Here is a 22,826-nt window from a genome sequence, read left to right as displayed (position 1 = left end):
CTTTTCACAATCCGGCCCATACGTTTTTTTTTTCTTCATTTTTTCATTTAAAGAGTTCTTGTCAGCTTTCAAAACAACTAACCTCTAAACTTGAAATTATACATTGTTTCAGTAAATACAATTATCATATTATTGATGTAACCTTTTCAAAGCTTTTTGGTGTTTCAGTGAATTTTGAATAATAGACGTTACTGCATCATTGGCAATGTGGTAATTAGTGTAAAAGTTCACATTTCCTCAGATGTCCTGTCAAATTACAGATTTTAAATGTATTTGAATGCCATTTCATATTGACCTTTCAAAACAACTAACCTCTAAAACAACATTGTGTAGATTGTGTCCAACATCCTCAAATTAGATGTTTATATAAGCAAATACATTTATCAGATTATTTGTGTAACGTTTTAGCTGTAACACCCACCTCTAGATAATATAGATTATATAATCATTGGAAGATAATAAGCTTCCCAGTGCGTTTTCACAAGCTTTTGGTGTTTCAGTGAATTTAAAACCAACTATAAAGTGTGGAAATGTACTCTTCCTCAGATTTTCTGATTTATAATGTTGTTGAACACCATTTTATGTCGATCTTTTTTAAACGACTATCCTCCAAAACAACATTGTGTCTATCGCCGACAGCTACAAAAAGATATCCAACTGGCTGACGTACAGTGGTCTGCGGGACCAGAACATCAAGGACTCTGTTCAGAAGCGCACTTTGAAGAACATCATCACCCACCCAAACTACGACTCAATGACTTACGATTATGACATCTCACTGCTGGAACTGAGCGATCCATTGAACTTCACCAACACCGTGCATCCCATCTGCCTTCCAGCGCCGACTCACGTCTTCTCGGCCGGTAGTTCCTGCTTTGTTACGGGCTGGGGCACGCTCCGAGAGGGAGGTGAGACAGCTTGTGTGCCTGAGGGCTGCCCTTTGCGTTTGGAGTTCCTTTTTCCATGAGATACCTTTGGAATTTTACCTCACAAGTTTGACATTTATCAATCCAATGTCTCAATGTGACTTTTAACACAAGTTTTGTTCTAAGATTTTGTGGAAGCACATAACTTAATTATAGTCAATGTTTCAAACACCCAAAATAAGAAAAGATGCTCTTTGTTGTTAGATTCGTTCTCATAGGACTAATGTTTTATGTATGTGTTGTAGGAAGTGTTGCACAAATCTTGCAGAAAGCAGAAGTAAAGGTGATTAATGATACAGTATGCAACATGGTGACTGAAGGTCAAGTGACCTCTAGAATGATGTGTAGCGGCTACCTCACTGGAGGTGTGGATGCTTGTCAGGTAAAACGTTCCTGCCTTTTTTTATTTTTTATGAAAACACACTGAATCTGATACTTTCATTTTGTTCTGGGCCACTTGCATTATATGCAGAAATAAATAAGATATGTTTTTTTTGACAAAGTGAGTTGGACTGTCAGGTCAAACAATTCTTCCTATATTTTATCTTGAAGTAAAATATTGTGAATAATTATGTTAATAATCAAAGAAAAAATAATAGTTATTCTCTCTTGCCACATACTGAACACAGCACATTGACCAAATTGTGCATATACTGTACATATATATCAATAGTGTAGCAGTGTATTTTAATTTTTACATATTTTGCAGTGCTCACATCACACCAAATAGGTTTCTGTTTGTTGGTCAGCATGGCCCAACTTGAACTTGATTCGAAATCGGCATAGGGAAATCTTTCGCTGAACAGTACATGTTGTGCTGTTATGCCACTATTTTTTAAATTGCCATTTATAGACGCAAAAAATCACAACACCCCCACTCCAGTTGCGAGTTAAAAATCTGTACATCTACAACACATGCAAAATTACACGTTTATTGAATGTTAATGAATTCAAGGTGGTTTAATAGGCATTTAGATGCATTGTCAAGCCCCGAGTCTTGTTTCGTCCTGTTCTATTCATTCAGAAACACCTACAGTACACATATGACATGAGTATAATGCCGTCAAAGTGTTCAGCTAATGTTGTTGTCTTCCTGCAGTGTGTGTACAGCCTCGTAGTGGAGAAGATTAATTATTCTACCTTGTTCCCTGATATTTAAATGAGCTGATTTCCATAATTTCTACTTCTATCTCACTTGTTATTCATCTTGCTTTCCTCTTCTGAACGCTCTGTGCGTCTCTCTTATTCTGGGTGTAATCTTCTTAGTGTGCCTTTCTCTCGCACAGGTTCCGGTCCTGGTCTTGTGACTCCTTTCTATCTTCCTCTCCTGCTATAGGAGCTCATAGATTTTGTGCACATTCTCTCTCTCCCTTTGTACTTTGCGTTGTTTTGTCTTCCTCTCTCTCTCTCTCTCTCCTCTCACCTCCCAATTCAAATATGCTTTATTGCCACGTCTGTTTACATTGCAATATTGACAAAGTAATTAAGAGCCGAATTGTATTACACACAAAACAAATCATTCAGGAATAATAGTAATGGAATGAAATGACACAGTAAATAAGCAGCTTAAATTAGAGGTACAAAATAATAAATGATAAGTGATTACAATAATAATTAAATCGTTTGCAATTGCTTTACAAGCCCTCCTTTTTTTCCTTTCTGTTTTTCAGTTTCTCATATACATAATCATCATTTCATCTCCTTTTTCAATTTCAAGCACTTTATTGGCATGATTATTTTATATACAATATTGCAAAGCATCAATACACACAATTTAAAAAAAACTGGAAAAATAAATACAAAATAAAATAATCACAATATACTGTACATTAAAAATGAAGTAAACATTCAGTGGTGCATTAAAGTACATTCTCTAGAATATATCGACAGGCAACTCTTGAATACGGTCATCAAATATGTTTAGTTACATGAGTGTCCTCCATGCATTTCGTCGAGTTTTGGAAAATGTGGAATGACATTTAAAAGTTTCTTTCTTTTGGCTTCCACAGGGAGACTCCGGCGGTCCTCTTGTATGTCGTTCCGATGTTGGCAAATGGTTCCAGGCTGGAATAGTGAGCTGGGGAGAAGGCTGCGCTCGGCGGAACAAGCCTGGCATCTACACACGTGTCACCAAACTGCGGGACTGGATCCGTGAAATCACAAACATATAGTGAAGCCTGGACCTGCAGTCATACGACAACCAAAGCAGAAGAACACAAGTGTTGAGGGATGTGAGCCACACTCATAAAAACAAAAGTGAATACAGCTTTGGTCGACATCCTTTGTGAGAAAAAATTCATTCAAATTGAACTTGCATACGTTTCAGACCACCTGGTCGTTTTCATAATAGCGTTTTCATTCAGTATGACTATTTGGTTGTTATGGCTTATGAATGATGTTTTTCATAGCGGTATCAATCTAAAGTTGAGTTCAACTTTAGTCAACCAAATAAAAAGGTTCATAAAATACATGCAGATACCACTATAATGAGAATATATATCTCTGTGATGTACTGTTACACTCATTTACCAACTCTTTGTCACGCAGTTGAAGTTCCATTTGTTCGTATCTGAACAGTAACTTCATAAATGGCACTTAGAGATCAAACTGTCCTTTAATGAGCCTGCCAGCACTTATGACCTGGTGGAAGTCATGTTGTTATCTTTATGAATTATGTTCTGTTTAAAAAGTATTTTTCTTATGCTCAAAATGTGCCTTTGTTCAAAAGACTGGACCCTGCCTCTTCTCAGAAACTCTTGTTTCCGGCTTTGGAGGTAGCGTCAATCCCTACATTTTTTTTCCCTTTAAGCGAAGGTCAAAAGCTTCTTTGCAATCTAGAAATTTCTGTAAGCATCCCACTCAGGCTGACCTTCTTTCCTCACATCTGTGTGATCTCGGAACCTCAGTGCCAAAGCTCTGAAATGGAGGATTAGGTAAAAATAGGATATTTCCATCATCCATTTGCCAATACAACCAAGGCCAACATAGGTCACTGACTTCTGCTGCATGTTAAAGTTCCAGCCAATCAATGTCAAAGCTGTTGGCTGAAACAACCTAGCAGGATGGTCTCTCCTTCAAAGAGGCCCGACCGTATCGAGGAATCTATACCGCCAGTTCCTCATAGACTTTGCAAGTTTCTTTCCCATGGAAAGTCCATTTGCTTAGTAAGATTTTCAGGCTTTGTAGTGTAGTGACTTATTTTCCCAGGATGTACAAGAGACGTTCGTTGTATTTTGAGAGATGTCAGGCAATAAATGCTATATTTATGTACTACAGAAGTTTCATATAGCATCGTGATGTACAATTTGACCTGTTGAGGGCTTGTTAGACTTTCATTTTTAAATTGTTTTTAAACCGCATTGATTATGTGTGGCTTTATGTGTCTGGGTGACTAAATGCGCTTTGTATTGTTAATGTAACTGAACTTGTTGGTCTTTTCTGTGTCGTTATATTTTATATTTTAACACTATGCAAATGTTTTAATGTATGCAAATTTTCCTAGAGTTTATAATATTTTCTTGACAATAAAATACATGCTGGTTTTAAATAACTTTTTTTCCAGAATAGAGTGTTTTGGGTCATTTCCAAGTAATTTCATTTCCCCCTCAAAATGCAAAATGTAGTAAAGAAAACTCAAAACCGTTGTTTCATCAATATTAAATCAGATAGCCTCGGCATTTAACCAACGTCAACATTTCCTTCTACAATTATTTGCCCATAAATCAGTGCTCTCCTGAAACAAGAAAGCATCATAAATCTACTCTTTTCAGTTGATACGAGAAAATCCACAGCGTGTCTTTGTTACAGACGTGAATGTACTTCGTTTTGGCCTTGCACCAATTTAAAAGCTAGGTTTAATTAAGCATTGCACTGCACTGCAACAGTTGTTTTAAATGGTTGACAGAGTATTGAATTTAGGCTAATTACATGCCAGATTTGACCTTGTATGAGCTTTAGATTGGTGTTTAACCTTTTATATCATCTCCAATCGATGTGATAACTCTTGCACTTTAGCATATTGCACATTAATACGGTATCTAGGCATCCAAAGGTCACCATACTAGGCTACCTAATGGAGAAATGTAATCAAATGATCGAAAGAAAGCATTGTGGTCAACGAAATACATGATTGAAATCAGGCTAGACATAGTTCAACCAATTTTTCTATACTTTTCCGTTACACTTTTTGTTTATTGCCTGACCATAGTTCACAGATCGTCTTATTGGTGAGATTCATCTTGTGTTATGTTCAAATTTATGTAAATGACGCAAAAACAGCATGCTGGGAGAGGCCGTGCGCGTTTGGTGAGGAATCTTTTTTAGCGAAGGTGTAGGGGCACAAAGTAACGCTTGTTTGACTTTCTCAGTTTGTGTAAATCCACATGGGGTTCAGAATCAGTCAAATAAATGTGAATTGATATCTTTAAAAGATTTTTTAATTTTGGCACACTTTTTATCTATATAATGTTAATATGATAACTAATAAATACTGTACATTTTGTTGTGCTAGCATGTGTGGAAATATTCAAACCATGTGTGTTACAACTAACCCTGCGTTACTTTGTGCCCTGCGTTCCCCTATTGTTGTTTTTGTGCTTAATTTCATTGTTTTAATCCTGTAACCTGGAAATATAGAAATTTTATTATTAATCCGTTAATAATCTGTCGATTTATCAGCTCCGTTAGACAGCACGTTTGGCCAGGCATCTAAACTGAGAATTTACCTCAGAAAAACATTGATTTTGTGTGTCAGGAGATTAGATATATAAGTAACAGTGAACTAATCCTTACTAGGTTTCATAACATGTTTATTGTATATAGGCACTGGTTATTTCAGTCAGTATTGGCTAACCTAACTTAAATGGCAATTCTGGCAAACCCAGTGGTTCTTCTTTCCGCTATTAACGTTATATTATCACAGTAATTTAAAACATTAACTTAACTTAAAAATTGCCATTTTGTTCACAGCATGCTTTTAGAAACTCACTGGATGGACTTTGTGCCATATGATGCCACTGACAGTTTATGGATAACAGAGTTTGCATTTTATATTATCAGGTTTGCACATTATGCATATTCATTCTTGTTTGGTTACTTTGGGCATTGTTCGTTGTATGCAAGGGATGATGACAGCTGATGGAAACATGACCCTAAATTTACCAGAGTAGCCAGCAGTTCATTTGTTTAATGCTGAGTACGTGTTTATGTCTTCAAAACTCCCTGCGGTGAAGCTCGGCGTGACATGATGAAATCTGAGAGACTGGGTGACATGACAAGATAATGTTGTCACACAACACCCGCTCCGTCAGGGCAATATTTGGTTGCGTTGGGGAGACGGCCTGTGCCTGCTATGTTTGATACGCAGACAGCGGGAGGCTTGGGAATCTCATCCGTCTTTATTAAAAACCCTGCTGTCGCCGCGGGAATAAGAGAATCAACATAGGCATCACTGCTAATTTATGTATTCATCAACTCGGCAGCCCCGGTATTGTTTGTCCTCATTCCCTCATGACATTTGACGAGACCCAGCCATGTGTGCCAAACTCACTTCAGTCAGAGCAGATATTATTTGAAATGGTTTTATTTAAATATAAATATGTGTACAAAGTTACAAGCAACAATAGCTCATTTTTAGCAAATAAACTTATTTGAACGTTAAAAAAAGAAACGGAAGGAAAAGGTCAATTAGTTGTGTAACGTAACACTTTTCACCTCTCCAAAACTGATAGGTAACATGGGGGTAAAAAACCGTTGTGAACCAAATGAAGTCAACTCAAAGATATAGATAAATGCATTTTATAATATAAAGGTACTTTACAATAGAGCAGCTTACACGCTGTACATTAAGGCTTATATAAAATATAAAAATAAAGACAAGCAATGTTTTGTTTCACCTATCTTACATTTTTTTTATCTTTCCAAATGGAGCCAACCATTCAGGCTCAAAGGAAAATGGCAGTATGGTAACCTCCAAATGCAGGTATCCAAGATCGAATAGACGTAGGATGCAAGTAAGCGGTTTCTCACACAAGGAACAAACAGATGAGAAGAAATGCTGATTACGTTCACGTACACACATCATCTGCATGCAACAGACAGGAGTGAATTTCCCAACAATTTGTACAGTCATTGAAGTGGCTCTAAGTGGAAATGGACAGTACTGCATTTCACTTGCTATTTCTTTTTTCAGTTTTTTCTTCTATGTAAACATGTTGGTGCTACCTGACGGTGTCAGCCATGTCAGCATGACATAACAGTCACCTTGGCACACTTTGTATTTGTAACATACAGTGGTCATGTAAGGAACAATACAAGATTATTACTGCACGCCACAAGGCCGTGCTGTAATTTAGGTTTGCCGTACATGGCTTGACTTAAGAAACCGTGGTCCCGAAATGGGCTCTACTCTGAACTCTGCAGCAAATCCTTGAGAGTATAGCTTAAAAAGACCACACCTCTAAATTTGATTATTTGGGGATTGGCCAATCTTGGTTCCATCAAACAGACAGAAATATATTTTTTTTTTACCAAAGCATTCCAGATTCCAGTTTCCTGCACTGGTCCATTGAGGCTTTACATAAATACTCTCTTGCTAGCCCAACAGCAGTGCAGACTGCAGATAGAGCTTCTGAAGAAATATCTTAGGGTGAGCGCATGCGCTCTTCTTTCTTCTGCTCCCCTGCTTTGTGGATTGAACTTTGAGCCACTTTGTGTAGGCAAGACCTGTTGTCACTGATACACACATGTGCTTACAATTCCATCAGCATGCCAACAAACACTTATTTTTTTTATCTTTTCGATTTTTTATAAATTCATGTCATTTTGATTGTTTCAGCGTAGTGTCATGAGCTTGTCCTCGTTTACAAAGATTAGTTAATGAGGACACTGCCCTTCTCCACAGTACTGCTTTCCTTCTCCAAGATCGAGAAGGGTCAATGCTGGAGCCTTTTTGAATGGAAATACAGTGCCATAGAAATGAATTGATGGACGATGTTTATTTCCCTTAAAGTTCAACATTTGGACGAAGAAAATCAGTAGCTTGATGGTGACTTCCAAGCTTGGCACGTTGTAGTTCTTTCGAAAGAAGTTTTCCATCGATCCAATATTCACTTCAAGATAGCAATAAAGCTTTTCCGCCTCTTGAATCTCAGTTTAAAGTTTGCTTAATCCCTCCTGAACCCATTCAGAAGAAAGTCCTTGTGATGTTGATCATGCCAGACCCTTAGCAGGTCTTCGAGGGAGCCATCACACATGAGTCTGCATGCGTTGCTGCGAGGGCCGCCCATAGTCAGACTGCTGCGACGACACCTGCGAGGATGCGTATGAGAAACGGGAGGAGTTGGACACCTTGCTGGCCTGGTCTGAATGCTCGTACCCGTCAGCCTTCTCGCAGGATGCGGGTTTGACGTAGCTTGTGAAGGCGCGGCTATAGGTGGCGGGCAGGTAGGCGGAGCCCGCATAGAGTGGATCCTGAGGATAGATGGTAGGAGTTTGCTGTTGTTGCTGTGGTTGTTGAGACTGCTGTTGCTCATAGGTGGTGCGTGTGGCAGGGGTTGTGGCGTAACGCTGGGAGAAGTCATAAATCCGAGGCTGAGTGGAGTGTTGGCCATATAAGGGGCTCGGCGAGGGAAGCTGAGAGGGAGTGTAGACTGGGCGAGCATTAGGGACATATTCGGAGAACCCAGTTCTTGTAATGTGGCGGTCCTCGTGAGCCCGCACATTGTAGTAGCCATTAGTGGGATCCTAGGAAGAATGAAAAAAAACATTATCAGATAAATAACTGAATTTTGTATAGCATGAAATACATGCAAATTATTTTAGTAAGGTGCTAGTTTGAAGTTAGACATTGACCAAGAATTGTAGGTTTTCTTGAACATGATCCAAGCTTGTGGGTGTAATACAAATATGATCTCAGCAAGTTAGTGTTATTAAGTACAATGATTTCCTCAAACCTTTGAAAACAACCTTTTGCTTTTATCAGATTAACCATCCGAGTCATGCTTTGTGAAATGTAATACCTTGATATCTGATCTCTCATCATCCTCCTCTTCCAGCAGATCGCTGTGCTCTGTGCGAGACGTTCCTGGAGACTCACTGCTGTTGGGAGCCTGAGAAGAGTACAGAGATTTGGGTTACAGACTGCTCAGTGTCTATGGTATGTTAAATGTCATGCAGTCATCATTAATATTGTCCCTAGTTCCTGATCTTCCTGTGAACAAATGATACATGTTTTTTTAAGCATCTTTCAGCAAAATATAATAAATGACTTTACTTTTTAGCAGTAAAGTACAGCCTAATATTTTTGTTTCCTATTCCATTTCCCCTCCGAAATCAGGTTGTAATGCTGTTGACGTTTACATGTTTTTCCTGCAGCATATCAGGAAAGAATTTTTATGAAAGAAAAATGGTATAAAAGCTATTTCTATCTATTAGGCTATTCTAAGTATTTATTTTTAGTTTTGAGGGTGACTTACCATAGGCTCCTTCACGTCCTCCTCATCATCGTTTCCTCTGGCTGCGTTGTGGTCGCTGTGCACGATTTGTACGCGGATGTCGCTCTTAGACAGGCGTGTGCCCTTTTTGCCTGGGTGAGGAAATAGCGCAGTGTATAGAGATTAATGAGGTGAACGGTGGGAAGATTTCCAGAGAGGTGAAAAGGTCAACACTGCTCCAGGCAAAGAGGTGGCCCCATAATTAACCTCTGTCTAGTTAGTTCGTTTGATTTCTACTGTATCATGTTTTTTGAGGAGAGAATAAGAACTCTCAGATAACATCTGACCTTTGACCTCACCTTTAGCAGTGTGGCGGCAGCAGATGGAAACCAGGGTAATGACACAAACAATGAAGACACAGCCTCCGCCCACCGATGCTCCAATGATGATTAGCAAGGGGAGGGCCTCTGCAAGGGAAACAGGGAACGTGACTGAGCTGAATTCTGAAAATCTATTATTACATCTACCTCTTCAGTTGCAGGGTATGCAGATGATACAAATTCAGGCATGTCTTTCATTTTATTACAAGTGGATTTTAAATGTTTCTATTATAACATCCACTATGCTTAGTTAGTACTTCAGTACTACAGTCGTGACTTGGGGCAGTCGTGGCCTAATGGATAGAGAGTTGGACTTGTAACCCGAAGGTCACGGGTTCGAGTCTCAGGTCCAGCAGGTATTGTAGGTGGGGGGAGTGAATATCCAGTGCTCTCTCCACCCTCAATACCACGACTGAGGTGAGACCCTTGAACAAGGCACCGAATCCCCGGCTGCCCACTGTGTGTTCACGGTGTGTGTGTGCGTGTTTCACTACTCACTGTTGTGTGTGTGCGCACTTGGATGGGTTATTAAACGCAGAGCATAAATTCCAAGTATGAGACGTCACATTCTTTCCTTACACTTTATGTCCTGCCATCTGTCCATAATCATATTTGGAGGTGATTCTTTAAATATATATATATATATATATATATATATATACACACATATATATATGTTGTTAATGTAAGTTTACAAATAAGTTTGGGGCTAAATTATGACCCAGACATGTTCTTGACATTTTCTTTGTGATGATTTAATTTTCATATTATCAAAAGGTATGTCGGATCTCCAGCTGATTGAAGAAAAGCTCTCTGCTTTTTCAAACGTGTTCTACAAAGAAGCTCTTTTTCCGAGCCACGTCCAAACTCAAGTGCAACATATAGGAATTTATCTAGTGTGATCCACAGTGGCATCATAGAACCAGGCTATTGTCTCTAATCTCTGGTGGAAGAGGAGTAACCAGGTCTGACATGCAGCGAGGCAGCCGACAGTAATCTAATTAGAGATTCCAGGAGATAGCACTGTCTGCCTCTCCAGAGACTTGGTTCTGCTGCCTTGATGCAAATTGCTGGCGAAGACCTTATTTTTGGTGTCTCCCAGTACAAAGGCTCAAGCCGTCTACCATGCTCTTAGTCTTATTTAAGCAAATTTAAACTGGTGCACTGTGCATACAAAATTAAACGGTCAGTGAAGTGTCACATACCCATGCCGTACATTCGGTCTTGATTTAATTCATCCAGGCTCAAAATCTATATCTTTGTTATGGAACGAATGTATTCATTAAGTGGACCATCTCCTGATTAAATGATATTGATTTGGTGGTGTATAATTAAGATAAGCACAGGGTTGCAGGGTGTTTTGAGATGTGATTCCTGCATAGAGCTGACTCAAACTGGATTACAGCTCGTCATGACTAATCTTAGATAAAAGGCACCAACTCTAAGGTGGACAAACCCTACAACTTACTGTCAGTGTTTTAAAATCAACCATCCTTTAATTATTAAAGCGATGGTGCCAAAAGAGTTTGGCCCATCCACAAATCTAAACCTCCTGCCACTTTTCTCACTTTACTTTCAGTTGCTTGCTTCTCACGCCTCCCAGAACATTTCATTCTGGGAGGCGTCTGTGTTTTATGACGCTGCCGGGCCCATTCTCCCCCCAACACACGCCCCCCAAACACTCACTAATCTACACTACCAGTCAAAAGCATGGACACACTTGACTGAATTTGTTTCTCACAGTCTTAAGAAGCTTTTGATCTAAGTTTAAGCTTAAATGCATTAGATTGTTTTTTAGACAAATATATAGGAATTTCTTAACAAATATACTATATTTATTATATATTTTTTTTAATTGACAAATGGGGGAGGGGGACAAGTACGAAGCATACATGTAAACTCAATACCGATTCCAATTAAATACTGTTTTAAAGCAGGGCTATCTACTTCAAAGGACCCAAAATGTAAAACGGTTTTATATTTAACATGTTTGATCATTACCCAATATCCATATTTCATTTGTAATTTCATAAATGAATGTCTACCACCATTCTAAAAGCTGGAACGTAATAAGGAATTAGGCGTGTCCAAACTTTTGAGTGGTACCATATTGAATTCAAATAAAAGGATGTTTTACACAGGATAATCTGGCATGAGGACCCCATACCTTGCTCTTCAAGAGTGACCAGTGCCGTGCCTGTACCAAAGCGGTTCCAAGCAGTGCAGTTGTATCGAAGCTGGAAATCCTGGGCCATAGTCTCTGAGAGGATTAGCGAGGAGAGGACCCCTTGGTCACTGTGTACTGTCTGCACGGAAAACCGACCAGAAGAGCCAGATGACAAGATCGTGTCTCCAAATGTCCACACCTGAGGAGAAAGAGATAGCAAGGTGTAAGGTACAGCAAGTGTTGTTATTCTCACATTTTATTTAAGCATGAAATGACAATTGCAATTTTGGCGATTTGATTATGAAAAGGTAAGAGGGAACTGCAAAGACAAACAAATGTATTTCTTATGCACCATTGAATCATTCACAATATGACCATGAACATGTGTTAAGCAAGTAAATAGGGTCGATTTTGATTCCAAGTTGAATTGAAATTTCAGTCTATTGTCAAGCCTCACCCCATAATTAGACTTTAGTGTCATAAACTCAGTGTCAGAGATTGGAATTTTTCTTGTGCTCTTTTACACTGTCATGTCGAGCTGGTTTACCAACAGTATTGTGTCTCAGCTTGTGAAAAAGAGCTATGTGAAAAACCCAGCGGGGAAGACAAGCAGCTCCTGTCTAGCAGCAGGTCAGCCTGAGACCTCAAAGCTACTCAGGGAGAGAGAACAAGCCATTGTTTCTTTACTTCACCTTTCTGGCAAAGAGGTGAAACAGCATGTCTGGAAGTCCTCCCTTGACTGGCCTCAGGTGAAGAAATAACAGCCAATAACACCCCGAATCCCCACCTGTCACTGTTTCCAGGATCAGGAGTTTTTTTCTGTCTCTGATTCCTTCTTTGCATCAACTGCTTTCAGTTACCCTTGCTTAACTTCCATCTGTCTCGGTGCATCTCTATGCTTTACCCTTCTTCTCGATTTCTCTCCAACTTAGACCCTAATTATCCACTGAAAAGCCTTCCCACGTACGATTGGGTCACGGGAGGTCAGTGGTGCTACGCACTAATTGCTCACTGTTGGAAAGGAGCCTAGGGGGCCGGAGGTCTTCTCTGCAGAACCTGGCATTAATGCAATTCGCCTCTGCACGCTTGAGGGTAGAAAAGGTGAGATACAGGATGAGCCCTCTCATCGAGCGCTCTCTATTAGGGGAATGGGGCTGTGTAGCTGTGCTTGTGTGGGTGTCAGATATGGAAAGAGAGCGTCAGGAGCAAGGAAAGAGGAGACTCGCATGAGATCTTGTTGGAGGGAGAGGGGAAGGGAGCTTGGGCGTGTGATGTGCACACACCGAAAGCACCTGCTCAAGGGAAAGGCTCACAAACAAGCTTGTCAGGAATAAGGCTACACTAAGCATCAGATACCTAGCACACACACACATACAGAAAGAGGAGAATGTATACTTACAATCTTGTCAGGAGGAGGGCTGCTGCCCACTAGACACTCCAGCTTGCCCTTGGAATGCTTGACGGCCTGCTGCGTGGCCTCAGCCGTGATGATGGGAGGGCCTGAAGTGTTGGTGTGAAAGAGAGAAATCGTACTGACTAAGGGTGCTAATGAAAGCAAAGGAAGACACAGAGCTGATGTTCCTTGTGTATTCAAGACCAAGTGCATGAGTCATGCACATAAATAAGAAGCTCATCAATTAGGGAAGCAATTCACTGATTAATAGAAAAAAATTACAGCATTTGTTCCGAACCCTAGTAAGCTAACCAAAAGCAGTGAACTCGTATGGTTTTGAAACATAATATATCATGAACAAAATTGGGAAAGAAAGAGGGGAGAATTGAGATAAAAGTAATGAGATAAAAAGATAGCATTTAGTTACCGTTGACAGTTAGAGTTACATCTCTCTCTGCCACACCAATCCGAGGCACGATAGCTTTGCAGGTGTATGTCCCAGAATCCTCTTGTGTAACTGCCTTCAGCTGAAGGGTGTTACTATTGCTGAGCACCTGTTAAATAAAATGAACAAGAATAGCCTGGTCAGATCTGTTGCTATACAAAGACATTTCTCCACAGATGTGACCACAGATATAGGCATCAGGCAAGAGTTTGCAACAAACCACATGTCAATTTATACATACAGATTAGCACACACCAAGTATAACTATACACGTTCTATCAAATGTCTGTATGACAGTACCTGTCTATATGTGATTGTAATATTGATGTTTTTCACTTCCTGTTAAAGTCTTATCTTTCCAGCCAGTTGTGGAATGAAAATCATTACAGCATGTCAATATTTCCACAGGATGAAGATGGGAAGATTGTGTAGAGACACAGTGAGTATTTTGTTCCAGACAGATCAAGCCGTGGCCCTCAGAGATCGCTATTACCATTAGCACCAGTCATCCATTTCGTTGCTTGTGCCTCACACATGAGAAAGACCAATGCCACCAATACCAAGGGGAAAGCATTGACTCCGCCTGTAATTTCGTCTGCAGCAATCTTAATTACTGTCTAAAGCGCTCCAGCCTGGGTCCTCTGAGTCAACCCACTGCTCTAATTAAACCTACGACAATGGCAGTGTGGAATTTTCCAGAGTGTGAGCAGATACTTGTGCTCCTTCGCCTCTGGTGCACTGGTACACACGCCGCGGTCACTTGTTAGAAGCCATTGATCATTAGAGCACCCTCTTCCCCTTCCCCTCCTTCCCCCTCTCGACGCCGCCAAACTGTGATTAATCCGTTTAGCACTCGCCTCGATTTTTCATTCGCCAGCACTCATCGAATTAGCCAATTAATCCATATCTTGTGGCGATGAAGTAAACGCTCTACTTGTGGATCAGATCAGCCCATACTCAGGAAGCGCTGGGTGGAGGGATGTAGTCATGGCAAAATTAACTGATTGCCTCATCAGAACCTTCTGGCTTTTCAGCCTTAGCCTCCCTCCCTCTCTCTCTCTTTCTCTCTCTCTCTCACTTTTTGTTTGCTTTCTCAGGCTGTTTATGAAATCTAATTAAGCAGCAGCAGAGAAACACTTACAGCAGAATAGGCTGATGCATTTCACACATCTACTGGAGCTAAACTTTCATTTTAGGCTAGCAATCACTTTATCCATTTGCCAAACTCCTGTAAATGCGCCGTAAACAGAAATGTCATCCATTAACCATCCAGCTCTGAAAATCATTTTATCTTTCCTGTACAGACAGGGGTTAAATTGGGATTTTGGAGGTGGGTGATTCTGGTGCCCTAGATGAGGTGACATGAACTTGTTTAATTAACCTTTTTTGACTGAATAAACTTGCTTAATGGAGATGGAATGTGTGTACTGGGTCAAATAAAAACTGGACTGGGGTAACAAAAGTTTGTCAAACAAAACATAATTTTTTCTGAATCACTCCAATCCCAACCCAATCCTTCCATGACCTAATGAAAATCAATATGCATCTAGAACTCATAGAATGATTCAAACAGGATTGCTGTGACAGTTGTTGAACAGATGGTGTGCCATATTTAGGAAGAAGAGAAGAGGTCACCATACCACACTGGAGCCTTGTTTTGTCCAGGCCAGAGTGAGGGGAGGGTTGCCCGTCCATGAGCATGTGAAAGCAGCATCCATCCCTATGTCCACTGTCTGGGGTTTCGGTTCAGTCAGCAACTTGGGACCAACTAAAAATAAAAGATGTGGATTCCCATTGTGTTTTAGTACATTTCATTAGAGTATGTCTTTGTGTGAACAAAACAAAAATAAATCCCATTATAATGTTCTCATCTGCGGCTTTATTAAGAATACAAGTAGGAAACATTGGTCATTCCATGGAGAGAATGTGGGAGGTACGTATGGTATTGTTTACTTCTTACTTGTATATGAAACTTTTTCATGCAGTGCCATGTTTACATGTTTATGTAAGAGACTGATTATACCTGAACACCACTGTTAGACTGTACCAAAGACTTTGGAATACCCAAGACGTGTCACTTGTATAGTTTTGAATGGGGAAAAATGCAACGCTCAGTATGGTTGCTCTATTGAACGAAGCCCCGCCTTCTGAGCAAAAGAGCCAATCTCTAATCGGTAAAGTTGGCGCGTCACTGCAGCAGCCGTTAGAAGTCCCGGTTGCTATAGAAACAGTGTTTTGAGACATGCGCCTAGGACTTTGCATGCGCTCTGGCTGGTCTAGCCTGCTTTTTAAAATGCTATTTGAGCAAAATAAACAACATTTATGAGACAGTTGTTGTCAAATTTCATTGGTGATTTCCAATATGAAATTTAATCTTAAATTTGATGAACGGTTTTGGACAATTTGATGTTTCCCCATTCAAAGAGATAGGAGCTGCACTTGCATGCCTGAGAGGTGTTTTAAAGATGGCCGCCGAGTGACATGACTTGCCTTAAAGGGACTTTGACTGTACTGAATGAAAATATATCTTATTTAACAGACACTCCGCATCTAAATCTGAATGTCCAAAATATGTGGCCACAACTAAAAAATGGTGAGTTACAAACCGATGTCATTTATCAAGCACTTTCTATTCAATGTTACTTATAGTACAACAAACATCTCTAAAGGATATCTTCTTGATTTTAAGGACTTTTTTCATTTCCTTCTTTGAAATTAAAGACAAAGGAGAGAAATACAGATTGAACATCTCCAATTTTGCTTTAATATTTTATTACGGAGGTAGATGACCACATGAGTACTTACATTGTACATCCACTAAGGTGCTGACATTAGTACTTCCTACTGAGTTGGACACTTCGCAGGAGACTGGGTCTGTGAAATAAGAGTGGTCTACGGTCACCTCCAGGCTGTCACCATTGGCCTCTGAGATTGGAACCCCACCTTTGGACCATCTGTTTGCAACATGAACATGAAAATTCATTTATAAGATTCACTGGTGAATTCTTTGTGATGTTTCACCCTTTACAGTAACAACTATTATTAACACCAAACACTGAAGCAACTGTTCACAAAGCATTTGATCTGTAATTTATATCCAATTTGGGATTTACCCTCAAACCTAAATCTGATGGAGTGGATAATCTGGGATTATGCATTGAGCCTGTTGTGATATTAGATGTGCTTACCTGTAACCTGTGATCTCAGGGTTGGCAGAGGCAGAGCAGATGAACAACACTTTTACTCCCTCCATGACCGTCTGAGGCTGAACAGAGAGAGTCACAGACGGAGGATCTGGAAGGAAACATGCAGGATTAGATTCACTGCAGCAATAGAGGCTTTACAAATCCTTTCCAATGACTTTCCTGCCAAGCTCCAGGTGTGTAAATCTAAGTCACAATCCTTTTTAAAAATCCATTCCTCTGTCCAATTACACATCCTTTTTTACCATAAAAACTTGCATGTAAATAGACAATTGTACAGTGCCATGTAAATATATTTAAACCAAGTCTCACATTTACTGAATCACTAATCTTGCACTGAAATACCCCTCTCTGTTGTATTTTTAATGTGACAAAATTAATGTTTTTTTTTCCTCCCAATGAGCCATACTTTTTTATTCTGAATACATTAAAGGAACACTCTGCTATTTTTGAAAATAGGCTCATTTTCCAACTCCCCTAGAGTTAAACAGTTGAGTTTTACCGTTTTTGAATCCATTCAGCCGATTTCCGGGGCTGGCGGTAGCAATTTTTGCTGTAGCTTAGCATAGATCATTGAATCTGATTAGACCGTTAGCATCTCACTCAAAAATGACAGAAGAGGTTCTATATTTTTTCTATTTAAAACTCGACTCTTCTGTTGTTACATCGGGTACTAAGATGACGGAAAATGAAAAGTTGCGATTTTCTAGGCCAATATGGCTACGAACTATACTCTCATTCCGGCGTAATAATCAAGGAACTTTGCTGCCGTACCATGGGTGCAATGATATTACGCAGTGCCCAGGGTGGCGGGAAGTAGGGGTGCTGAGGGGGCTGCAGCACCCCCTGTTTTCACATGGTTGCAAATGCAACGCCAAGTTTGTTCATTTAAATGTATTCAGTTTTAGCATTTAATAATTTATTTGTAATGATCTCTGAAATGTAAATTGTAAGTGGGCTATAATAAACCCATGTTTATCTTTAAACATGATTAATTTTACTGTGTTCTTCTGAACACGTGACGCTAGCGCCCCCCCAACACAGACACACACAGCACCCCCAACCGAAAGCATCTTCCCGCGCCCCTGGCAGTGCCTGAAAATAGTCTCCAGCTAGGCAACTTCCAATAAGCATATTTTCAGGCCTAGAAAATTGTAACTTAGTACACGATGTAACTACAGAAGAGTCAAGTTTTAAAAAGGAAAAATATAGAAACTCTTTGGTCATTTTTGAGCAAGATGCTAATGGTCTAATCAGATTCAATGATCTATGTTAAATTACAGCTAAAAGTGCTATCGCCAGACCTGGAGATCGGCTGAATTGATTCGAAAACGGTAAAACTGAACTGTTCAACTCTATGGGAGTTGTAAAATGAGCCTATTTTCAAAAATAGTGGAGTGTTCCTTTAAAACACAAAGAATATATACGGAATATATACAAAAAAAATGTTTGGCTGTATAAAAGAAATAAGTACCACATAATCTGCATCACAGAAAAAAAATCTACTCACGCTGAACACTGATGGTAACTGAAGTTTGGCGACCTGCAGGGGCGGCAGGGTTTAGGACCCTGCAGGTGTATGTACGTCCAGAATCTCTGTCCTCAGGCACCATGGGTAGCATGCTAACCGCTGTTTCTCTCTTTCCATCCTCCATCAAAGTCTGAAAAGACAGTGATACGGTGTGAAACCAGTTCAAAACCGAGACAGTATCAGTGCTGGTGAAACAAATTGCTGTAGCTTTCTGAAAATAGAATGCCTCAATGATATGTTCTGAAAATAATGTCAAAGGCAGCTTTTAACAAAACTATCCATAATTTCTGTTACGTGTGACACCTTTTGGATTCAAATAAGAAGAGACATTTGACAGACAGCGTGGCTAGTACAATGTTATTTCGCCCTAATGGTCGGTGTACTTCAGATACAAAACACACAGCTGTTTCTCTATCTTGTTATCACTGTTAAAATCACACAGACATGATAATCCTAATCTAATTGTCCTATATTTCCTGATGCAAGTCCTAATTTAATAAGGAATTCCCATGATGCCCGTAATCCCATTTGAGCTCAAGTATGTGCCAGCACCGTAGGCTGAGCATTGCAGAGAATGAAAGCCGCCATTAGTTTAGCGAGGGAGGTGAGCGTCTGTGTTTTATGACGCTGCCGGGCCCATTCTGCCGTTAGCACGTTTTCACAAAGATCTGTCTATCAGCTCTTCCTACTGCACATCATCTTCGAAATCTATTTATTGTGTGTGAGAAATCAGTACGCTTAAGTGGGGAGAGGTGTACAGTCTAGGTGAATTGCTGCCCGCTGAATCTACAAGACAGCCTTAATGGAGGATCAGGCACAGTTTTAGGTTTGGGACGATTGGAGGAGGAAAGACAGAGTGCTGTACTGGGGCAGGAGCATTATGGGAAGAGAGTTCCCTGGAGAGCCTGGGGGCAAATCGATGGCAGGTCACACGCTTAACCTCCGATGCGCTGAAAGCATTTTTACGCTAGATCGAGTCACGACGCCGCCTGTCATCAGCCTTACCACTCACTGTCCTTTTCTTATTGCTCATCTGCTCTCTCCCACCGACTTGCCCCCCTGTGTCTACCTTTTTTGCATTCCTTCACTTTGTTCTTTGTCTTCATGTGGCTTTCCATCTTGTTTTCTCCTCCATCTTAAATCAAAATTGCTTTGAGTTTTCCACCTTGCTCTTAAACAAGCTGCTCCTGTGTTCATTTTTCCCTCATCTGTTTTCCGAGTTTCATCTGTCTTTTCTTTCTCTCTCGCTTTTCTCCTCTTCCCTCGATTCACTGCTGGCTCTTGCCCCCTTAAACGTGTCGTTTAGCGTGGTCAGAGAGCATGACAAATGTGACACTTTCGCAGTTGCAGCCGGTTCATGCTCCACTGCACTTCCCATTGTGTTTCGGCATTGTTGTGGCTGATTTCCCCTCTCTTCTTCCACCCTCTCCCTTTCTTTCTCTCACTCTCTTTTTCTTCTCACACTCCCTCTCTCTCCCTCCTTTGCTCTTTCTCTCTCAGCGGAAACTGTATCAAACGCTTATGCCTGTCTGAGCTTTGACATGCTCCAGTTATGCTCGAGTATTAGAGCAACAGCGAGAGTGAGAGAAAATAGAGGCACAAAAGGAGGCAGCTTGCAGTAGGGTGATGAGGATGAGTCGCAACTTTGGGTGTGCACTATGTGGTGAAGCTAATGTGAAGGACAGGTAAGGGGCCAGACAGAGATCCTAAGCTGTAATCAGCCATAGTGACTCTCACATCTGCCATAAAGACTGATGTGTCCACAATCTCACCTTTGAGTAGATGGCATCATGCATTATCTCTCCATCTCTGTACCAGGTAATCTCTGCGGCAGGTTTGGCTCCAGATGCCCGGCATGTCAGGTTATGGGGTGTATGAGCTTTAAGACGGACCACTGGCCCTCCCTCCACTACGGGATCTGAAGGTGGCACTGAAAAAGAATTGGAGAGTTTTTTTTTTCTTCAAGAAAACATTAAGACTACGTCATACTTGTTTTTACCTTCTTTCAGATGTGGAAGTCTATGTCAGTTCCACCCAATTAGCCTGAAATGTACAGGTGTCCAATCACTATGGGAACCCACAAGTGGCATACATCCTAGCATATATTACATGTACTATACGTAAAGCCATACCCTAAACCCTTCCTTACTGCAGTGCAGAATCATTTAATTCTGCCAGTTTGACCTATACAGAACAAGCTGGTAAATGGACAGAGAGATTGGCTTTCTCTGAAAAGAGGTTAAGACAGTACTCATGCCCTTTTAACATGGCTGAGATTTGCCATTATGAGTCTATTTACAGGCACTCCGCCGCAGGCCCGTTTCAACTGAATTACTGATTTGTTCATTTGTTTGCATGCCTGTGTGCAAGCCTTGGGCAAATAGTGTCTGCCACCTTTGATGAAGGTGTCCATCTCACAGTACGCACAGAAACACGCAAAAAAAAAATTCTGTGGTACACACTCTTCCGCCTGTCCTGTTCCTTTTCTCCGAAACCAATTTCTGTTTTTGTATCAGAATTGTCAGAGGTCTTTTTGCTGGTCTTGCCCAGGCGCTAATGGAATCTGTGCGCGAGGTGATTCTAATTTCCATGTGGATTCCCTCGACTGCACTCCTGCCGTTGACTTCTTTGACTCTGTTGGATTGCTTTGGTCTCATCCGGCTGCATTGATTTCCCCACATGCCCCTACATGCACGTGCACACATGAACGTGAATTCTGTGAGTCACATACACGTGCACACACACACCTCATTCCCTACACACAGGAGCTGGCATATTCGCTACGCTCTAGTCTGGGAATTCGAACAGTGTGCCAAACATCGGCAGTGTGCACAAAGGCTATTGTTGTAGCCCTACTTTTCTTTGGTGAGTCTGTGTGGCTGTGCCAATTTTGTTCAATTAGAGGCAAAATTATTTTTATTGTGCAGTAACAAACTTGGCCTTTCTTGCTCTCATAGTGCTAAATCTTTAACGTCTCATATTTTTAGCCCTTGATATGCTTGCACTGCAGGGGAAATCTATGTTTTCCAGGTACTATAAAACACGGCTGTGTCCAAGTTGGGCCACCAGGTGTCAGCAATGTAGCACTGAGCTAAAATCCCCAGTGATCATTCCCCCCTCCTCGGTCCCCACCACCCCCCACCCACTGTCGCTAAATGCCGGAGAATATGTAGATCAATCACATTGCGTTAATGTAAAAGCAGCCCTGCGGTTGATGAATTCCGTGAGTCACTGTAGAATGTGCTAACTGTGCAGACTTTGACTTTTTACCATTCACGCAAGTCATTTGTGACTGCTGCAATCACATTTCCTTGGCCCTTCACCGTGTTAAGTGTCAGTAGGCTATAGAGTGAGAGAGGGAAAGAAACAGTGAGGTGGGGGTTGGATCATTTCCTCAGTGTTTCTGTCGACTCAGTTTCACTCTGTTTGAAGAAAATGAGTTCTGTTGTGGCGTGATTTAAAATTGTGAATAAATAATAAAGGTTTGACTTATGATTGCATGGGGGTGGGATCTCTGAAGTGTTTTATGTGGAGCAGAGAAATTTGCAGTTTTACGCATTTGAGGCAGTATTTTAAATACTGTTAATGCAATTGGGGACTATGAGGAATGCTCTATTCCCCTCGCTTTTAATCAGCTGCAGGAGAGTTATATCGCAGTGGTTTCTTCTCACTCTCAATCACACTCACTCACTCACTCACATCACACAGACACACACACACACACAGAGTTCTTACCCAGCACCGTCAGTTTGGCTCTGTGTGATCGTAGCCCAGCCTGCGTGGCTTGACACTCGTAGACCGCATCATCGCCAAGCTCAGCTGAATCGATCACCAAGCTGTGCTCTCCTGATAGCGGGTCTCCCATCAGAGAGTAACGTACCCAACCTGATCCACACAAAAATCACTGTTAGAGATATACACACACATATTGCCATCACAGATAGGGCTAGTTTTTAGACACTATTCTATGCACATTAAAAACTTGGTCAGCGGCAACATGTGAGATGCCTCGCTTATGCAGCCAGCAAACATAGACTAACTTCACTGTCCAGGTTGTTGCCTTCAAAGCTGCTGGGGAAATCATTTAAATGTCAATGCATGACATGAGCGGTGATTGATTCTCCACCTCAGCCCTAGCAGACAGCTGAGATGATTAGACAAATTAAATGCTAGTTTGCATTAGCCGTGGTGTTTTTTGTCTTACAGTTTCTTCACTCAATACAGTTGAGGAAGTGAGGCAGTGACATTACTCAAACACACATCCGCTGCAGAGAAGTGATGCTGCCCTTTACCTGCCAATCTATGATTGGTTTTATCTTCCAGTTGTTAATTGGAAAGAAAAAGATGAA

General features: G+C 40.8%; 2 protein-coding genes across 5 annotated transcripts in view; one reads left to right on the top strand and one right to left on the bottom strand.

Annotated features, from left to right (window-relative positions):
• Positions 1-4,480, top strand: part of LOC107585712 (suppressor of tumorigenicity 14 protein homolog) — a 39,385-nt gene extending 34,905 nt beyond the window's left edge. For all 4 annotated transcript variants that reach the window (XM_016272845.1, XM_016272844.1, XM_016272847.1 and 1 more), the window contains 3 exons: positions 640-908; positions 1,172-1,308; positions 2,936-4,480. In XM_016272845.1, the coding sequence (XP_016128331.1) occupies positions 640-908; positions 1,172-1,308; positions 2,936-3,097 (568 nt within the window). In that variant the 3' untranslated portion in view covers positions 3,098-4,480. The remainder of the gene's footprint in view (positions 1-639; positions 909-1,171; positions 1,309-2,935) is intronic.
• A 2,350-nt stretch (positions 4,481-6,830) lies between these two features.
• Positions 6,831-22,826, bottom strand: part of LOC107585713 (kin of IRRE-like protein 3) — a 66,792-nt gene continuing 50,796 nt past the window's right edge. Inside the window, exons 3-15 of the mRNA XM_016272848.1 lie at positions 22,213-22,362; positions 20,250-20,407; positions 18,457-18,607; positions 16,932-17,037; positions 16,549-16,697; positions 15,384-15,511; positions 13,726-13,852; positions 13,305-13,405; positions 11,906-12,104; positions 9,718-9,825; positions 9,401-9,510; positions 8,945-9,034; positions 6,831-8,669 (exon numbers count right to left, since the gene is read on the bottom strand). Coding sequence (XP_016128334.1) covers positions 8,172-8,669; positions 8,945-9,034; positions 9,401-9,510; positions 9,718-9,825; positions 11,906-12,104; positions 13,305-13,405; positions 13,726-13,852; positions 15,384-15,511; positions 16,549-16,697; positions 16,932-17,037; positions 18,457-18,607; positions 20,250-20,407; positions 22,213-22,362 — 2,075 coding nt within the window. The 3' untranslated portion in view covers positions 6,831-8,171. The remainder of the gene's footprint in view (positions 8,670-8,944; positions 9,035-9,400; positions 9,511-9,717; positions 9,826-11,905; positions 12,105-13,304; positions 13,406-13,725; positions 13,853-15,383; positions 15,512-16,548; positions 16,698-16,931; positions 17,038-18,456; positions 18,608-20,249; positions 20,408-22,212; positions 22,363-22,826) is intronic.

The sequence above is a fragment of the Sinocyclocheilus grahami genome, unplaced genomic scaffold, assembly GCF_001515645.1.
Source record: "Sinocyclocheilus grahami isolate Dianchi unplaced genomic scaffold, SAMN03320097.WGS_v1.1 scaffold74.1, whole genome shotgun sequence".
Lineage (NCBI taxonomy): Eukaryota > Metazoa > Chordata > Actinopteri > Cypriniformes > Cyprinidae > Sinocyclocheilus > Sinocyclocheilus grahami.
The sequence above is the reverse complement of the archived record's forward strand: the minus strand, read 5'-3'. Positions and strand labels throughout refer to the sequence as shown.